A 19,701-nucleotide genomic window follows, 5' to 3' on the forward strand; every position below is an offset into this window, starting at 1 on the left:
CTGTCAGTGTTCCCCCATGCAGAGTATAGCTTTGGGGAGAAAACAAAGCAAACACATGTAATCCATCAAACCTCCCGAAGTTCCTCACTTACACTCTGGCCTACTGCAGTTTAGCTCCTAGCATGAAAAGCTACAGAGAAACCCTGTCTCAAAAAACAAAACAACAACAACAACAACAAAAAAAAACAATCTAAATTACACCTGAAATGACCCAAGATCTGATGCCAGAAGACCTCGGACACTGCTTGGCCTGACTTGAGGCTACCATGGTAAATTCTGGGTGATGCCACATGTTTTTACCCACCAGCCATTAGCATCAGAAAGCTGCTAACCGGCAAAATTCTCAAATACTAAGAATGATGTACATCGACAAGACACAGGCTTCATTTTTGCTGGTGGTTTCTGTAAGAACTCACACTTTATCATGAGCCCCTCCATACCCATCTCTCCCTTATTGACTCCCTAGTCTCTCCACAGTGACTGCTGACCTTACATTTCCTGCAAGTGTGTTTGATCTCCAGCTGTGCCAGCGGGAAACTGGGGACGTCTACTACTGTCACCTTGTGCATGTCTTCTGAACATAATGCCACTTTCTTGTTTATCCCAAATGACAAAGACCCAGTACGGCTTACTCATGTGTCACTCCTCATCATGAAAACCATATGAACAGTGACAAGATACTGAAAGAGATAACAGGAAACAAACAATAGAAAAAAGCTTAGAAATGACAATACTGAAGCTAGACTTCACGGTGGCATGCCAATGGGCAATGCCTATTTAATTGAAACCTTGTAATAAAAGTTTAAATACATAAAATGATTTTTTTTTATCAAAAGGACTTTCCCCACTCCCTGAACCGATGCATATAGAGGACAGGCAAGTGGGAACTGGCTATCTGTAAGGAATGGAGAAATGGCAGCTCCAACTCTAGTTGGTATCTTCTTCCTCAAAAATGCTCTGTGATTGAACTCAGAGTCCCCCATGAGCAGGAATGCAGTCCAGCATGGCTCCTTCAGTACGTGGAGTCAGCCTCAGAAGACAAGGAAGAGCAGGGCCTCGTGCCTGGGTAGTACTATGTCTTCCACGGTGCGTTCCATAGCACGCACCTGCTCTGGGGAGGCCGTCAGGAAAGCCAAAGGCCCGATCCGCTGCTCCGCACACGAGTGGCAGAGGTAGCCACCCTTGTTTTCCTTCCTGTTGCTCTATAGGGACGGATAAGGAAACAAGGTAAGGGGACCATCTAAGGACAAGAATTTTCCACCAAAAAGTACTGAATCACTGTCCCGGCTGCCACCATTCTAATGCACTATGGCTGTGATGTCCTCACTCCTGTGGACACCCAGAGATAATCCCAACACAGCACTTTCATCTAGATTCAACTCTATCGAAGCCCTTTAGAGGATCAGCCACACGTAGCCAGTAAAGAGACAGAGAATAGGTCTAGAGCTGCTGCTGAGTGCTGGAATGCAGGATTAACATGTTCGACCCCATGGGTTCAATCTCTAGCACCAAAGAATTAAGAAAGTGACAAAGAACCAAGAAAAACTCAACCTGGCTCTCCAGGTAAATAGCTCTCCCCTGGAGTGTCTGGCCACAGCTGTACCTCCCAGACTGAAAGGCCCAGCACACCCAGGCAGTGTCATTCAACCTGATTATCCCATCTCTGACATAAAGGCAGCCCTCACATCTGCCATGCATCCATACAAAGCTCTTAGAAAAGCATTACATAGATTTCTCTATTACCCCCCTCACCCAGAACCTAGACTGGTACAAAGCCCACAGGTAATTAGATGTGTGTGAGTGAATTAACCCGACAGCCAGTGAACGCACATAGGTGATGGGCAGTTTCTTCATGGTGAGGATGGTGTCCACGGGGATGGTGTTGCTGCACTGCCCCACACAGCAGTGGACCACTCCTGTTTTCAAGACGTTACTTGTCAGCTCTGCTTGCAAGAAATACTCCTGTGAAGGAGAAAGGCAGAAGAGATACATGGCAGTACTGCTACCTTCTCTACTTGAAAACTCCAACAGCCAAGGACCTGCTTCACCCTTCAGACAGCCAGAAGCAGAGACTCACTGTCTTGTTTTCTCATTTTCTAATGTTCCTAACTCCAGGGCTATTGCCAAGAAAGAACACTCAAGACAGTCCAATTGGTTCTTTTGGTAAAATTGTTAGATTTTTAAAAAACAGATGGATAAACCTAAATGTATCATTTAAATGACGTTTCAGGACTATTTATGGATTCAAAGTCCCTATCCCCAATTGCAAACAGTTATTAAACAGTTACTATTGTCGTCATCATCATCATCATCATCATCATTATTTTGACAGAGTCCTGCTATACAGTCCAGAGTGGGCCTAAACTCTCAATCCTCCTGCCTCTGCCTTCCAAGGACTGAAACTGCAGGCACACTTACACTTGAGCCAGAGAATTACTGCATGAATTACAATCCAGGGGAGCTGAGACTCAGACCGTGAGAAGCAGCTTCCCCAGTGGACACAGCTCAGTGACAGCACTTTCCTACTGAGTGCAGGCCTGGTTCAACCTGCAGCACCACAGTCCAAACCGACCACACAGCCCTGCCTTACTGACTCCCAGCTGCTCGCTGTCCAGCAGGGAAGGCTCTTGTAACATTTTGTTGTTATTTTTAAATTTTTTAGTTTTTCAAGACAAGGTTTCTCTGTGTGGCCATGGCTGTCCTGGAACTCTCTCTGTAGAGCAGGTTGGACTCGAACTCATGGAGATCTATCTGCCTCTGCCTCCCGAGTAGTGGGCCATGGGGCCCGGCTTCTTGTAGCCTTTTTTTTTTTTTAATCTGCATCCATTTCACATTGTCTTATAAAGCAAACACCACAGCACACTCTGGTATTAGTGCCTGGCACACAGCGAATAAGCACCCAAATAGAACTTTAAAGACCTCAACTATAGGGACCACTGGGTCAGGGCCCTTCACCTCAGCTCCTGAGGACTCTATATAATATGGACACTTTAGCAGGGTGCACATATTTGCTGACTACTAAAGTATAACTTCACATTTGCTGGACAACAACTAGTTACTTACTGAATTTTTCACTATCTATATGATCCCTGTTTTGATTCATTTGGTAGCTATAGGAGCCCACATGTGACTTGGTTTCCATCTGGAATCAATCTTAAAACTTATTTGAGTTAAAGCTAGCCTGCTCTGCTTGCTCCAGTATCCTTGAGGGCTGTGAAAAAGTTTTAATTAAGCCCAAGAAAAAGAACATTTTGCCCACAAACAAAAAACAAAAAACAAAAAACAAAAAAAAACCATTATCTATTAAGATGCAGGCTAGTAAATGCCAACCTAGGCACATTGAGATAAAAATTAAAACTGCTTACGAGTAGCAAGCACATAATAGACAGAAAACTGCTTACTCAAGGACAGAAGCAGTCTTGTGGTTAGACACTAACTGTCTATGCTGTGCTTTGTTCTGCTTTTATAGATAAGCAGGCTCTAAAATAATCTCGGGGTTGGTGACCTCCCAGATCTATCTTGTGTTTTCTGTCTCATTTTCATGTAGCTGATTTCAAACTCCACAGGAAGACTACCTCAGAGGCTTCAAGGAAAATGCTAATGGGGAATAGAAGGTAAAAGTCTAAATAAAATGCAAGCTAATTGGTCCTGTGCCAGAGGGCTTTTGCGTACCTGTTCTGCTGTTTAAGACAGGGTCTCACTATGCTCTCCAGGCTGATGCCAAGCATCCTCCTACTTCAGTTTTCTGAGCAGAGGAACTGCGGACAAACATCACTGCATCCAGCATAAAACTTTGTTGTGATGTCATATAAAAGATTTATTTGTGAAGGCTCTCCTTTTAAGATCTGACACTATCTTTCCCCAAACACATGAAAAGAATTCCTTTTCATTATTGTCCTCCTCTTACTCTAGATGCAGCGTATGCGGACAGGGATTTACCTTATGCACCAATGTAATTCTAGTCCTTAGAAGATGACTGACACATACGGGAGACACACACACTATTCAACAATGAGTATCAAGGTCTTTCTCCCACTACTTAAGAACTCTACGACACGGAATGTCCCTCACTAGAATCTAGTAACTGTCTCATCTAGTTTGAGCCTCTGCAGAATCAGACAATTATGTTGTCTCCTTAAGAAAAGACATGGTACAGGTACAGGTAAATGGCCTTTCTGTACAGTCTTACACTGTGCGACAGGTAAGTGTCCCAGTTAGTCTTATGCTAATTGGATACAATCTAGAGTCATTTTAAAAGACAGAACTTCAATTGAGAACATGCCTCTCCTAGGTGGGCTTTTGGTGCATTTTCTTCATTGATAATTGATCATTATGGGTGATGCCACCCCTGGGCAGAGTTCTGGATGCTATAAGCAAAGTCAGGATGCAGCACTCCTCCATGGCCTCTGCATCAGCTCCTGCCTCCATGCTCCTGTCCTGACCTCCCTCCGTGATGGACTGTATTGTGGAAGTAGGGGCTAAAATAAACAAACCTGTTCCACCCCAAATTGATTTTGGTCATGGTGTTTTATCACAGCAATAGAAAATCTGACTGAGACACTAAAGAAAGAAGCACTTCCATCAGTTTTTACATTTACGGTTTAGATTTTGGACTTAAGCAAATTTGGTTGCTTCAGGGAAAGAAGCACATTAGTGGCTGTTAATGCAAACTCAAGGCTGGTAAGACTAAACTGTTTACATCTATGCCTGTGAAAAAGCAGGACAGAAAGTGATAAGGCACGGATGGAGAGCAAGTCGTTTGTGGAGGGCGAAGGTTGGGAGCTGCAATAGAAGACTAAATATAAGTGAGCTCATTTTCTTGCATCTCCTCAGAAGAATTGGCCCAGATACCTAGAGACTCATGTCCCCTAGAAGCAGGTGCCATTTCTTTTTTTTTTTTTTAAAAAAAAAAAAACATTTATTTATTATGTATACAATATTCTGTCTGTGTGTATGCCTGCAGGCCAGGAGAGGGCATTACAGATGGTTGTGAGCCACCATGTGGTTGCTGGGAATTGAACTCAGGACCTTTGGAAGAGCAGGCAATGCTCTTAACCTCTGAACCATCTCTCCAGCCCCAGCAGGTGCCATTTCAAAAGGAGCGGGGCAGTGGGGGGGGGGGAGTGCAAAACATGAATTTGCCAATTTTCCCCCAGGAAAGGTGAATTGGCTGAACAAATGTAGAATTAAGAAATATATAAAAACCACTGATATTTAAAACAGACCTGTGCAGTCTGGCATGAATGCACTTGCTCATTTCATTGGTTAGAATACTACTGCTCTAGTGACCTTGTCTCTGTGCACTTATGAGGTCACCCAGCACCCTCATCTTAAGGCTCAGGTTGATCCCGCAAACAGTAGGAAAGTAACTCCAATTACCCATTTCCCTTACCCCAGCCAGAGTCAGAATATTCTCCAGTGATTTGGTCATTATGAGGCGCTTCTTGGCACGAGTGACAGCAACATACAGCAAATTCCATTCATCCTCAGAAAATGACTCTAAGAAAAGGAGAACAAACAATTCAAAAGCCTACCTGCAAAAACTCATTTTCTCATCTAAATGCTTGGAACTTCTCACCGATGCCTTACAAGCCTCTCAACATTTGCTAGCTATATATACACAAAGTTTTCCTACAAATCCCATATGAAAACAAAAACCTCAATAACTAATTACACAAAGTACTTATTTCTTTTTAGTCTTGCTACACAGTAAATCTTAGAACTATGTTAACTAACTATTCAACATCTGCAATGAACCCACTGGATACTAATGTGTACAATGGACTCAGCAGATACTAATGTGTGCAATGGACTCAGTGGATACTAATATACGCAATGGACCTAGCAGATACTAATGTGTGCAATGGACCCAGCAGATACTAATGTGTGCAATGGACCCAGCAGATACTAATGTGTACAATGGACTCAGTGGATACTAATGTGTGCAATGGACCCAGCAGATACTAATGTGTGCAGTGGACTCAGCAGACACTAATGTGTGCAATGGACTCAGCGGATACTAATGTGTGCAGTGGACTCAGTGGATACTAATGTGTGCAGTGGACTCAGTGGATACTAATGTGTTTTGCCCCACTTTTTTTTGGTCAGTGAGGCAGTGAGACTGTGGTGTACAGAGGATACCTCATTCACAAATGAGCCTATCACTAATTAAGGGGCCGATATGAACCAAGGCCTGTGCTCCTCCAGTTTCCTACAGTGTCTATCTGGATTAGTCCACTCTAATCTGGAACTGCCTCACATCATCACAAGGAAGATGACACACTTCTTTCTCTTTTTTTCTTTTTTTAAATTGCTGTTATTGAGCTATATATTTTTCTCTGCTACCGTCCTTCCTCTCCCCTCCCCTTCTACCTTCTCCCATAATTTCCCACACTTCCAATTTACTCAGGAGATCTTGTCTTTTTCTGCTTCCCATGTAATTAGATCCATGTATGGCTGTCTTAGGGTCCTCTTTGTTGTCTAGGTTCTCTGAAACTGTGAATTGCAGGCTGGTTTTTATTTGCTTTATGAAGATGACACATTTCTAAGCCCGCCTCACATCTATCATCTTGCAGGCTCAATACCTAGCAGTCTACAAATAGACTGGCAGCCAGTGAATCATACGCACAATCTGAATGGATGGGCTATGCAATGTGTAAGTCATATCTTAATGGAAGAGGTGTCCAAAAAAAAAAAAAGTATTAAGTATTGAAAGAACTTATTTGGTTTGGAAACTTCAAATGCTTTAATTCTGAGATTTTTTTTTTCAGTCTCTCATGTGATTTTATTTTCTCTCTTCAACAATAATAATATGATATCCAGATTCTGCTTTAACTGGTGCGTCTGTAAACACAGGCTTAATCATCCCACTTATAGCTGAGGCAAATGCTGCTTGTTGAAATGGTCTTACCATGGACCCTCTGTTTATCCAACCCAGGTCACCCCCTTGCCTGGCTTTATCTTTTCTGTATTGTGTGGTCACGTCTCTAAACTCATTCCAGACTTTAACTTTCCCACGGCTTCCACGATTCTGTCATGTTTTTCACATAGAATGTGTCTGACCTTCACTGCACCACCACCACCTTTAAGGCCTTGAGCCTCCTTATTAGTGCTGTCACTCCCAGAGGCTGCACCTCCTCTCCTCTCCTTTCCAGAACCACTTTTCTTTCCCCTGAACACCATCTCCTAAGCTTTTATTCTGAGATTTAGAGTCAAAACAAAAGCACTAATGGGCAGATTTCAACAATGATCCTGGAGAACCCCTGATGAAGCAGCAATGGACAGACAGGTGGGGGATGGGATCCAGCACCGGAACCTGCAGGGCTCTCTTTTCAACTTCTAGCACTATAAATAATAACGTTTCTCTTGCTGAGTAAGCACACTGATGTTTGGGAATTGCATGAGGCTGGGAAATATCATTTGTGTCTGATGATGCAAAGCCCAAAGCTGATGGGGAGTTCTGCTCACAGGGACATCATGATAATATCCTATCAGCCACCTGAGAAAGACCCCATGGAAGCCTGGCTTCCCTAAAACCACAGAATCAGAAGTGTAGGCCTAGGTGTGACTAGAACAGAAGGCTATCCTATCCCATCCAAACCAAAGGACTCAACTCCAGCTACAAAACAGGAGTACCCCAAGAGCTCCTGTGTCCCAACCCAGTGTCCTTACCAACTCTGAAGTGAGGAAGCTGGGCAAGATTATGCCTGGCACAAGGCACTTTCACGAAATCATCCAAAACATGCACAGTGTCAAACTCTAAGCCTTTGGCCTTGTGCACAGTGCCCAGAATGTACTCTAGAACAGAAATGTAGCAAGTTAGATGAGGGCGCCACAGGGAAAGAAACAAAGCATCCTTGCAGGTGTGCTCCTGCATGGGAAAAGGGTGCAGGTAGAAATAAGGGCGAGAAAGTAAAATAACCAGTCACAGGAATACCTCAAAGGAGCCCATCCAAGAGGCCAGAGAGACTCTGACCACGCCCCACACTCACTTTCGACATAGAGGGACAGGGCCCAGAAGGCAGCTTTGCAGCTTACCCAAAGTTACACATGGCAGAGCTAGGTCTAGAAAATCCTATTCCAGTGGATTGAAAGTGGAACAGAAATAAAGAGATCCTGTGGGGAAACAGCTGCTCTGCTTCCGTATTTCTTTAGTATTTAACATGGTGCTAGGATCCACACCAGGCCCTGTCCCCTCTGTCTTAATGAGCACAGTCACTGGTAGCCACAGACGCGGAGGTACTTCAAGAGACCATCCGCTCCTCCTCTTGAAGGGAAGGTAACAGCTGCTTTCCTTACCTGCAAAGTCCAGATCTTCTATGTGGCATCTCTCTATCCTTTCTACTAGTTCCGGAATCCTGATATTGTATTTTTCAACTACCGCGATCTTTGCTTCCAGCTCCTTGTCCTCAGCAGCAGTAACGTACCTCTTGAAGCCACTAAAGCCTTCTTTGTGCACCCATCTTCTGATGAACCTGTCCTTAATGATAAGGTTGCCTAAGGAAGAGACATACCCAGGTGAAAATGAGAGAGACTGTCCAACACAGCAGAGCACAATCGTGGATGGGCTTAGAGCTGGGAGACTCAGGACAGCAGTCCTGACTGGGTCACTAACTCACTGTGTCCCTGAGCAAGTCAGTACAGTGGCCTCACAGTCTCCAACTTGAGCATTACAAGATGCTCAAGAACCTCATCTACTTCACAGAGATTTGAAATAGTATAATCAAGGAGAAAAAGTACCACAGAAACACTAGGGGTTTTAATCTGCGGCCCAGAGAAGCAATGGTGTATAGCTGCCCAGCTGGCAGAAGAATGCAGGAGAAGGTGGCTTAGAGCACCAACACTGGCAATTACTGAGACTACTGAGAAGGATCTGGAAAAACCTGCCAGCAGCTCTAAAAACAGGTCCCAGATATCCCCCCTCTAGGGAAAAGAGCCAACTAGTTCCTCAGAGGAAGAACAAGAATCCTGGCTCCAGGCAGTGATGGTGCATGCCTTCAATCCAGCACTTGGGAGGCAAAGACAGACAGATCTCTGCGAGTCTGAGACCAGCCTGGTCTACAGAGCAAGTTCCAGGACAGGCTCTAAATCTACAGTGAAACCCTGTCTCAAAAAAAAAAAAAAAAAAAATCAAAACAAAAGCAAACAAAAAGAGCCCTGACTCAGGACCAGCCCCCTTCCCAACCCCAGCTGATGGCTGGTTTCCACACTCTGAAGCCAGGCCTGTACTCACGTTTCCTCCGTTCTTCCTCTGGCTGAAGAAGGGTCCAAATGTCAATGATTCGGTCCAATCCAAATGATTTAATTCCCTGAAAAATTTTCAGTGGAATTTTTGTTTTGTTTTGCCTTTTTTAATCAAAACAAAACAAAGCAAATCCAGAGATGGAATTTTGAAAGGAGATGGTTTCTTAGAAACAGATCACAAATATTGTTAAAGCACACACACAGGAAACAAAGCACTGAGCTACTGCCTCAAAATCTACCTACACTTTAGAAAGGAAAGCCCCAGCCACACACTGCTTTGTCTTGGATAAGAAGGCACGTTCAGTTGCCTTCCATAGATATGGCAGTGGCAGAACACGGACACAAATGATAACTAAGTACAGCTGGCAGGCAACACGCTCACCACGGTTTCTTACGGTGAACAACTAGAGGGTGTCTCCTGGTCCAGTTATCCTGTAATCCAGAACCAGCTCTTGGTGGAAAGGCCCTGACTGTGCCATGGGTTTGGCCCTTTTCTATCCTAGAAGTGCCTGATGGGTACTGTCTGTGACTCCAGCATCCGTATGGAACCAGACCTAGCACAGGAGACAGCCGTGACAAGGACTCCACCTCTAACAAGTTCTCGTCCTTTGGTGACAGTCACAACTATAACACTTGGCAGTGTACACTTCCACCAAGTGTATGATTAAGCACCATAACACATGTCACAGGTACAAGTGAATGTAGAAGAGGGAGAACAAGACACTTCATATCCAATGATATTCCAAAATTACTATCTTCTTTCAATAATGAAAATGATTACAAGTACTAGATGAAATATTAGAGACAGCAATACAGTGATCAAATAAACTGTTGATATGTTGAGTGAAAATAACAGTTCTTTTATGTATACCATTAACAGTAATTATGTAAAAATATGCATTTATAAGGACAAAGACAAAAATAATCAGCAAAAATGAGACTTCTAGGAAATACTAGAATTAAATGTGATTTTTCCCTTTTGGTGCCAAAATTTCTATATAATATTTATGTTAAACAAAAGAAATATTTTATGATTTAATATTTTACTGACTGCCCAACATATAGTAGGCCCTTAAAAATATTTTTCTATAAATGCCCTTTATTCATATAACTTCCACAAACACATCTCTGCCCAAGAAACAGGCAAATGGCACCGCTGCATCTTTGGCTGGAGAATGAGGCACACGGTGGTGACTTGCCCCCGGCCACACAAGTTAGTGACAGAACCAGAGTGAGAGCCCAGGTGTTCCATTCTTTCTACCTTCTTTCAGGGAACCGGGTGCTACCCGATGTCATCAGCTTAACTGTGCTTCTACTAATGTCAACATGCAGTCAAACCAGGAGCCAAGAGCCTTCCATCACAGTCAAATGTAAGAGCACTCACTGGGGCTGACTCTGCATACAGGACGGCTTCACTAGCCGGAGTGTCCAGTCATAGTGAGGCCCAGGGAGAATCTAAAATCCAAAGGCTTTTCTGCACAAGATGCTAAGGACACTAGCGCTTTCCTGGGTCTGACCTGTTTCTATGCATGAAGCAGTCAACAATTTACTCTTACCCCAATCAAATGTATCCTTGAAGGTGACTCTCCTTCTGTGACCCGGACAGCCTCATCAAACACATTGGCATTGGTCCTGGACAGCAGAGCCACTTGTCCCTTTACATCACCTCTGATGCCACCTGAAGGAGAAAGTGCAGACTCCATGCAAATCAACACGTAGAACACAACCAATCTGGTTAAAAGCGAACCAAGATAAAAACCAGAAAGCCTTACTCTGATGGTTCCCTCCAACCAGGGTCTTTTTCCTGACTCTCTTGCAGACATCCAAGATGGTAGCTCCCACATAAGCTATTTCCACACCAAATCTAAAACTCTGTTGTAAAAGAATACAGCAAATGCAGTTAGCAACCTGCTCAGAGATGTGAGCTCTCATCTGTCACTGCCAAGGCCTGACTCACCCTACACGGGAAGGACATGGAACTTCACTAAGTAAAATCATTTAGACACAAAAAGGAGTCCAATGATTGAAAAATTACTGACTCTATAAACAATAGCACTTTCTCCTTTTAAAGATTTATCATTTTTAATTAGGTGTATGTTTTGGTTAACTCAATGTTATCCACACACGTCAAAGGCAAAAGATCCTTCTAGAGCTGGTGGTATGGGTGGTTGTCTAACATGGGTGCAAGAACTGAACTGGGGTTCTCTGCAAGAGCACTAAGCACTATTAACCTGTGAGCCATCTTTCCAGCCCCAATAATGCCACTTTCCACCCTGAGACCCTGAAGTGATCCATCACCCAGTGTCCCACACACAATCAACACTCCTTTTCTTACCACTGTCTTCAGCTTCACTCGGCTCACCTATTTGACCCTTACTTCAGATCTCACACTCACACAGTTCTGTGCCCTCTGACAGAGTAATCTTTCCTAAACACTTTAACTGAGCTCTTCTCTTGCTATGAAAAGAGAAGCATAAGACATACAGAGAGAGAAATGCGCCCTCCCAGGATCCTCCACTCTCTGGACAGCCTATCTCTACAACTGTCCACCAACTGTAAACTTCTTCCAAGCAAATCTCCCCTCGCCCTTTCTCAAGTCCCATCTTGTGGAGTTTAAATTACACAAAGGTGAAGAGAGGGCAGAGGTTTTGCCCTTGGCTCTAAGACCTTTTTCAACATCAACTTATTGACTTTGTTACGTGAGCATTTTTAGGATTGGGATATAGAACACTCATAGAGAGCTTGCTTGACAAGCACAGGCCTTGGTTTCAACCCCCAATACCACAAAGGAAAAAAAAAAAAAGAAAAGGAAAAAAACTCAATTAGATATGGTGGTGTATGACCATAATCCCTAGAACTCAAGAGGCTGAGGCTGGAGGACAGTGAGTGAGGTCAAGGCCAGTTTGAGCTAGATGTACAGTGAGTTCTTCTCTGAAAAACAAAAGCCAACATGAGCAATCTCCATATGTCTTGGCCCATGCTGTTCCTACCACCCTTTTACCTTTCTAAACATGTTCCTATCCTTCAACACTCGGCCCAAGACCCTATTTTCTGACCACATCTTCTGGAAAGATTCCAGTATTCCCAAACTTCACTGCCTTTCCCCCACGCATCCATAATAAAATAAAACAAGGCACACTTTGGCGAATAGTAATCATGTTGTCTATTTCATGAACTATGTCTATATCTACATCATGAATTATGTCATATAGTTGCAACCAATAAGAGCAAAACACAACTTTCAACAGGACTTTCTTGCTATAAAACTATTCAGAGCAAATCATGATCAAATTATTTGTAAAATAGACATTCATACATGACTCAAAACAAAACAAAACAAAAAACTCCCAGCCTTATGCTATCCTGTAATGGAAGAGGAAAAAAAAAAAGAATCTCTTTTACATAACTTCAGATAATTTATACAGATGCTCCAACACTCACTCCTGTGTGAGCCTTTGCAGTGGAGGAACCTGAGTGCATCTAAGTTAGCATCAATAGTCACATCCCATATTGATAATATATATCCTTGAAACCATGAGAGAGATGGCATTTCAACCATGTGATTCTTCCAAAACCATAACCCTTGTCTAACCTTGAGAAAAGACACCTGAGAAGTTTCAGCACACAGTCATACTAAAACTACTTGATTAGTACAGAAAACTATCAATGTCATCAGAACCAAGGTTAAATCTGATAAGGTATCATTTCAAAGAAAACTAGAAGCAGGCATGACTATCCATAATGTACAATTCTAAAACAGCAAAAACTAAAGAAATATGATGAACCATGGACTTTGGCTTTAACAATAAACTGGTTTGTTATTTGTGGAAAATAAAATACCTCTTCCACAGTGCTGGTACATTCAAAAAACTAAGAGGGAAAGCAGACTGCTTGCTTATACGTGCTAGGGCCTGAGGACAAGTACAAGCTCTTACCTGTGTTAGATAAAAGACGTGAGTGTGGGGGACTGTGAACAGAGCGTTCACTGCACCTCGGAAGGTATAGATCTGTTGGTGGGGGTCCCCCACAAAGATCTTCCCACATGGCTGAGACAGAACTATGTTCATGATAGCTGTAACCAGCAAGGGGAAAAGTGAGAAATCTGAAGGGCAACAATCCACACAGCACAAAGAAGCCATATTTAAGAAAAAAAACAAACCAAAACTAAACCAGCCCAAGACAAACAACAAAACTTTCTTTCCCTACAGTGCAAGCATTCTATAAAAGGGCTCGATTTAATTTGGGCATAGTATCTGGCAATAGGAATGTAGATTATTTTTAGTCCTGGGTGAATTGATTATAAGAAAATATACAGACAAATGTAATTTTCTATTCTAAAATTATCATACCTCCAAATTACCTAAAAAGTCAATTTTTTTAATACTGTCTATTTTCTTCTAGTCGTGCAACACAAAATTTCACTCTAAATCAACTACCTTTTCTCACTCAGCATCTTAAGAACAACTTCAGTATATGCTGAGGATGTAGTCACTCAGCATCTTAGGTACAACTTCAGTAAAACATAATAGAGGAAGACAAATCTACTTCAGGTGTGGGGAACAGACAACCATGGAAATCGTAAGTCTAATTTCTGAAAGACTAAGAATCATTTGCTCCTCTTCTTTAATACAAATAAGAACAACCAACTTATTCCATGTATGGGTCCTCTTACATAATCATGATGCTCTTTCTAGGTATTTGAGATACATATGTCCTACTGATGTCCTGAATAGTTTATCACCTGGGGTACAGTCCTGGGCCTCATCCACAAAGATGGCGTCAAAAGAGGCAAGCAAAGGCTTACTCAGCTGCCAGAGTTTCAAATAGCCTAGAAGAGAGTAGGAACCAAGAGTCACAAGTCATAAGCAAAGCAACTCCATCTAATAGACAGCCATGCTAGGAAAGCTGCCTACCATCATGTGTCATTTGGTATGCCTCTTCTTTGCATTCCCCCAGCTTCCGCATGTTGTCCCAAAGTCGGCTTGCTTCATGGACACCGTTCTAAAAAGTAAGTGACACGGGAACCCAAAGTTTAAGACCCTGGAAGAGACAGTACCCTGAATCATACTTCTGCTTCCACACAGTGCAGTGGGAGCAAAGATAGCACCCCAGAACACAGCGGGACCCACCCTTTCAGGGCTCCAAAGAGTCTTAACACTGAGATAACAAGTGTTTAGAAGGGTACAAACAGGCGCCACAGCAGAGCAAAGATCAAAGACCTCAACAGCTGATGAACCAAAGAGCCAACTGTTTTTGTAGACTCACTATTTGACAATTTTTAAAAATCTACTAGGGAACAGCTTTTTTACAAGCAAAATGTGTGTAGAGACATAACAAATGCAAGGAAAGAAAGAAGGGAAGGAAGGAAAGAAGGAAGGAAGGAAGGAAGGAAGGAAGGAAGGAAGGAAGGAAGGAAGGAAGGAAGGAAGGAAAAAGAAAAGGAGATTCCCAATGACTGAATAAGAGCTGAGCTCTTACAAACTATGGGCAAGTCCTTCTGCATCTGTTCTTACCTAGTATACGGGACACGGGGAAAACCATGGCAGGTAATAAAAAACACTTTTCTGTGATCCTAGCATTAGGGAAGCTGACGCAGGAGAATCTTGAGTTTGATTTTAACCTGGGTCACGGAGACCCTTCATGCTCCCGAAAACAGAGACAGTCAAAAACCCAGTAGGACTACTATGACAGCTAAGGGGATGCCTGTGAGCGCTCCCTACAGGAGAAGATGACACATGGTTCCCAGCTGTCATGACAGGCATTCGTTTCACCTGTCAATTTTCAACTTCTAGAAGTGGTTCTGAGAAAATGACCAAGATCACGCCATGTTCCTCATTCTGAACACACCGGAGACTCACCAGTTTCTCACTCTGCTCAACCATGACTCTCTGTCCTTGGCTATTCTTGCACCATATGGGCACGTGATCAATAGTCAGCTCTTCATCAGCTGACGCAAAGAAGTTTTCTAAAGTCTTACACACTAACTTGGCCCTTATGAATCCACCTTTCCCTTCAGCAAGGACGGAGTTAACCATGAAGGGCGTTAACTTGAAGAGATTCAACTTCTTCTTCAGCTGGTACCTGTAACACATACCACAGTGAATGGCATTGGCCTTCTCAGGAACTGTGTGTTTACTGTATCCCCAATTCTCATCACCAACAAGGCAATTCTAGGTATCAGACACAGGGGAGGTTTTAGGAACAACAAAACCACATCTGAACAGCTTGTCCTAAACTTTCATGAACTTGCAAATGACAACCAGAGAGCTGTACAAACCAGCTCACAGCAGATGCTACTATGTGGTTTGTGCTTCAAATAATCCCTCTCCTACCCAATAAGATACCTACAGTTCCTTAAGCCTTTGTGTCCACAAAGCCTCAGGCACATGAGAGTTTCCCCATTCGCCCTCCCCAGAAGCGTCTGAAACTCTTCAGAATTTGTGACATATTGAACTTCAATGCCACAATTCCAGGGAAACACAAACTCCTTCTCAGTGAGATAGCTATTTGTAAACAAATTATTTTAAAGTGTAAAGTATGATTATCCAAGCTCTTTTTGTCTCTTGAGTACACGGAGAGAACAGCATGACACTTCCTTAGTGCTGTAGAGAAGGATGACAGTGACCAACACATGAGAACCGGCGCCAGCACTGGTGACACTCACTTTCGCCCGACGTGACTGTATGCCATGGAGTGGAACGTTTTGCAGATGACATTGCTGGGGAAGACAAGCTCTGCCTGCTTTGCGATGCTCTTGTTGAATGTGACGTACAGAAACCTGCTCTGAGACCACTTCTCAGCATACTTGACCAGGGTAGAAGTTTTCCCAGTGCCTGTTGAAGCCAAAGGAAAGAATGTGACCCTCTGACTAGGAAAATCACACACCAGGATCCCCACTCAGGTGTTTCTCAGGCTTATCCATCCTCTGACTTAAGATTGGCATCGATATTGATAAAAAGTGCTGCTGTGAATGGAGCAGGCGCCCTCCCTCATAGAAGGTTAAAGTGGCTGGGATCTTGGCTCTGGCCAAGCAGGAAAGGGAAAGCCACTGACCTCACTGACTTATTATTTGAGTCTGTGAAGACATGGGTCCCCAGAAGCAAGGACTCAGTAAGAGCTGGCTGTTGCTGCACTCGGAGTCATCCATGTCTCTGAAGCAAGAGCGTACACAGGGAGACAAGGACCCTATGAGTCTCTCTGCTGCACCCGCTCTGCCTGTCTACCACTCATCCAATTATCCACCTAATCAATCCGCATTTCATTTAACAAGTATTTACTGAATACTTATTACATGGTCACCTATGTGCCAAACACAGAGAAATAATAAAAAAGATAATAATCTAGTTAGAAACAAACACCAACACAGGGTGAAACCAGATAACAAAATGAGACTATAAAGCTAGCACAGGGTAGGAAAGAGAAGAGGGAGAACTAGAAACAAAACTGGTCTCACCCTAAGGTAAGACTGGGAACACGATGCCTCCTTCCCAGACTAAAAAGGCTGCTCTGAAGATGCTCTTGAACTGAGCAGACATATTACAGAATAATGCATGTGCTGGCTACTTTTACTGTATGGTAATCAGGTACGATCAATTAGCAAAACAGTTACATTGAGTTCAGTAATCAGATGTTCAGGATTCAAAAAGGTTTTCACCAGGAAGAGACAGAAATGATAAGAGTGAACACAGCATGATAGAAAAAAAAAGAGAAATGGGGTTGGGGGGAAGAGAGGGAAAGAAGGTATCCTGGAGAGGTAGATCCCACTGATTCTGGCTCTGCTACTTGCTTATTTAAACTAAATTAAGTCTCTCTGAACTTCAATGTCTTCGTAAAATAACGCTATCAAACCAATCTCACAGAATGCTGCTGGGACCAGCACCATGGCAGGCCACTACAGGTGTTTAATAAATGTGGCCAGCAGGATATCAAAGTAGAATAGAGCAGGAAGGATTACAGAGAGCAAAAACCGTGAGCCAAAGTTCAGACAAGACTGTCCAGGTATTTCAGGAGACTCTAACTAAGATAAGATGACAAGAGACAATATATTTAGGAAAGCAGACTGGAGCAAGAAAGGCCCTTGAAGACATCCCCCTGTAAGACCAGGAGGCTCCTGCACCCTGTTAAGCAGATTAGTATGACCTGCCTCTCCAGAAGAAATTGCTGACCGAGAACACAGGTGAGGGACTCACCCTACCTCACTGACAGACTTCACAGAACAACGCCTAGGAACTATCGATCTAAGCAGGAATCCAATGTAAATATTCTAAACAGTGGTAAGAGAAAACCAGTCCTTCTTGGCTGGCTGCTTTGGGGATTAGCTAAAGTAATTCAATAAAAAAGTGCTCCAGAAGGTGGTGGAAAGGGGATACAGCGATTAGCAGGCAGAAGCAACCACACGAACCTCCAGGCACCTGACAGGAGCTCCCTTACCTGCAAATGCCATAATTTTTACCACCTGGAGAGGCTCCATCTTATGGTTCAGAATCAGCTGTTGTTCATGTGTTAGTTGGATAGATGTTTTCTTGCTATAATCATTACAGAAGAGAAATTAGAAAAACAGAAAGGAATTAAAAAGCCCAAGGGATGGCCAGTCCAAAAACCAAACAAGCAAACTGGATACACAACAGTAGACCCCCAATATGTCTCCCCTGGTGGGGGTGGGCTGAATGTTCTGAAACTAGAATAAGATGCTACTGTACAGCTCCATAAATCCACTAGAAACCAGCAAACTCCCAGTGGGTGAAATTTACACAATGCAAATCATGCCTCAATAAAGTGATCAAGACAAAACGCCTCTTGTCCGCACACATGAAAAAGCCAAGGAAGGAAGTAAACCAGAATTGTGGTTCATGTCTGCAATCCTAGCACTCAGGAGGCTGAGGCAGGAGGAGTGTGGAGTTTTGGAGTTCAAGACCAGCCTGGGCTGCACACTGAGACTTTGTCTCAAAAAGGAACAGAAGACCAAGCACACACCTGCATATAATGCATACATACCCTGGCCAGACAGACGGCTCCTCTTTAACTTTGGTGGCCTGAGTACAGGAATTCTCCTGAAGGTACAGGCAATAGAAGATGTTGTAGTGAATCCTAATGGGGGAAAAAGCAGATTTAGAGACTTCCAAATTTAAGTCATAATCTATCTCATTTTTTCTTGTATGTATTTCAACTCCTTACCATTTCCAAAAAGAGTATTTCTATTACATTTCATTTTTTTAAAAATGGAAAGAAAAGACTGCAGTCTCTGCAGCTTACAAAAGCACTTCTGGGAATCCCAGCTCTGAGAATCAGGCACTGTGTCTTCTATGTGTAGCATCACACTAAGGAGACCAGGACAAGCTCTTGAGGAAACAAGAGTACTATCCATGACCTTAAGAGATAAGCAGTCAAGAGAGTAGGCATCCACTGGAATGCAGGCATAAACAGCACTTCCAGCAACGTGAACCCTGCTTAAGCAACCCAACCTCACTGCCAAACTTGGTCATCTTTCTGAACCTCAGTTGCTCTTCTGCCTGGTGACATTGGCTTAGAAGCATGAGTAACATTCCCCTTTAAAAGTTTCTAAGGAAAGGTGCTTCATGGATAGTAAGACAAGAACACCAAAGACAAGATGTCAGAACAGCTAAAGGGGACCAAAGATGACAAAACTAAGTCAATAGATGAACATAATAAACTCAGGTTACCCACGGCAGCTCCAAACCCTCTCATGTCCCCACATTCAGCTCCTGGAACACTAACTCCCCAATCAAGTGCTCCACTCCACTCCAGAGTGAGGGGAGCTGATCTCAGAGCATCACTCTTTTTGATAGAAGGTATGTTTAATAACATTTTGTAGGCTGGACATACAACCAGATCAACATACCAGACTACTATGGTCTAAACTGTGCCCCCTGAAATTCAAAAGCTGAAGCCCTAATACCAAAAGTGACTACTGGAAGAAAGGAAGGAAAGAGAGAATTAAAATTCAGTGCAGAGACAAAGATATGGCTGTGAGCCACTACAACTATCATTTTTATCAGAAGAGACACAATGTCAGTGCTCTGTCTCCCCTGCCCCCAACTCTCTCTTGCTGGGGATACAGAGAAGACGTAGGAACCCAATCTTCCTACTTTGTTCTTGGATCTCCAGCCTCCAAAAGGGCAGGAAAGCAAATGTCTGTGGCTTAAGTAACCTGGTCTATGGGAATATTACAGTGTCCACATACACACAGAATATAAGTGTACACTGTAAGTATACATTTGCTTAAGAGGACACTGGTCTTCATCTGATCATTTGTCTTGGTGGACTCTTACAGAACTTCTTGCTCCAGGCCTCAATGCCATGGAGTGGGCTAGAACATAAACCAGCTAACAAACTGAACATAACTTGGGACTAAAGTGACAGGGCACTACTGGATAACAATCTGCACTATCTTACCAGGATGACAGGAAACTGCTGGAGAACAATCTGAACTATCTTACC

At 43.2% G+C, this 19,701-nt stretch overlaps 1 protein-coding gene and 1 pseudogene across 3 annotated transcripts in view; both read right to left on the reverse strand.

Annotated features, from left to right (window-relative positions):
* Positions 1 to 755: 755 nt before the first annotated feature.
* Fbh1 (F-box DNA helicase 1) overlaps positions 756 to 19,701 on the reverse strand; it is a 40,104-nt gene continuing 21,158 nt past the window's right edge. For all 3 annotated transcript variants that reach the window (XM_005354899.3, XM_005354898.2, XM_013349042.2), the window contains 15 exons: positions 18,238 to 18,330; positions 17,674 to 17,768; positions 15,908 to 16,076; positions 15,102 to 15,324; positions 14,157 to 14,244; positions 13,985 to 14,071; positions 13,179 to 13,315; positions 11,016 to 11,115; positions 10,800 to 10,921; positions 9,233 to 9,308; positions 8,299 to 8,496; positions 7,672 to 7,797; positions 5,393 to 5,499; positions 1,831 to 1,962; positions 756 to 1,202 (listed from right to left, as the gene is read on the reverse strand). In XM_005354899.3, coding sequence (XP_005354956.1) covers positions 1,032 to 1,202; positions 1,831 to 1,962; positions 5,393 to 5,499; positions 7,672 to 7,797; positions 8,299 to 8,496; positions 9,233 to 9,308; positions 10,800 to 10,921; positions 11,016 to 11,115; positions 13,179 to 13,315; positions 13,985 to 14,071; positions 14,157 to 14,244; positions 15,102 to 15,324; positions 15,908 to 16,076; positions 17,674 to 17,768; positions 18,238 to 18,330 — 1,924 coding nt within the window. In that variant the 3' untranslated portion in view covers positions 756 to 1,031. The remainder of the gene's footprint in view (positions 1,203 to 1,830; positions 1,963 to 5,392; positions 5,500 to 7,671; positions 7,798 to 8,298; positions 8,497 to 9,232; positions 9,309 to 10,799; positions 10,922 to 11,015; positions 11,116 to 13,178; positions 13,316 to 13,984; positions 14,072 to 14,156; positions 14,245 to 15,101; positions 15,325 to 15,907; positions 16,077 to 17,673; positions 17,769 to 18,237; positions 18,331 to 19,701) is intronic.
* Positions 5,507 to 7,664, reverse strand: LOC113456809 (annotated as a pseudogene).

The sequence above is a fragment of the Microtus ochrogaster genome, chromosome 16 (assembly GCF_000317375.1).
Source record: "Microtus ochrogaster isolate Prairie Vole_2 chromosome 16, MicOch1.0, whole genome shotgun sequence".
Lineage (NCBI taxonomy): Eukaryota > Metazoa > Chordata > Mammalia > Rodentia > Cricetidae > Microtus > Microtus ochrogaster.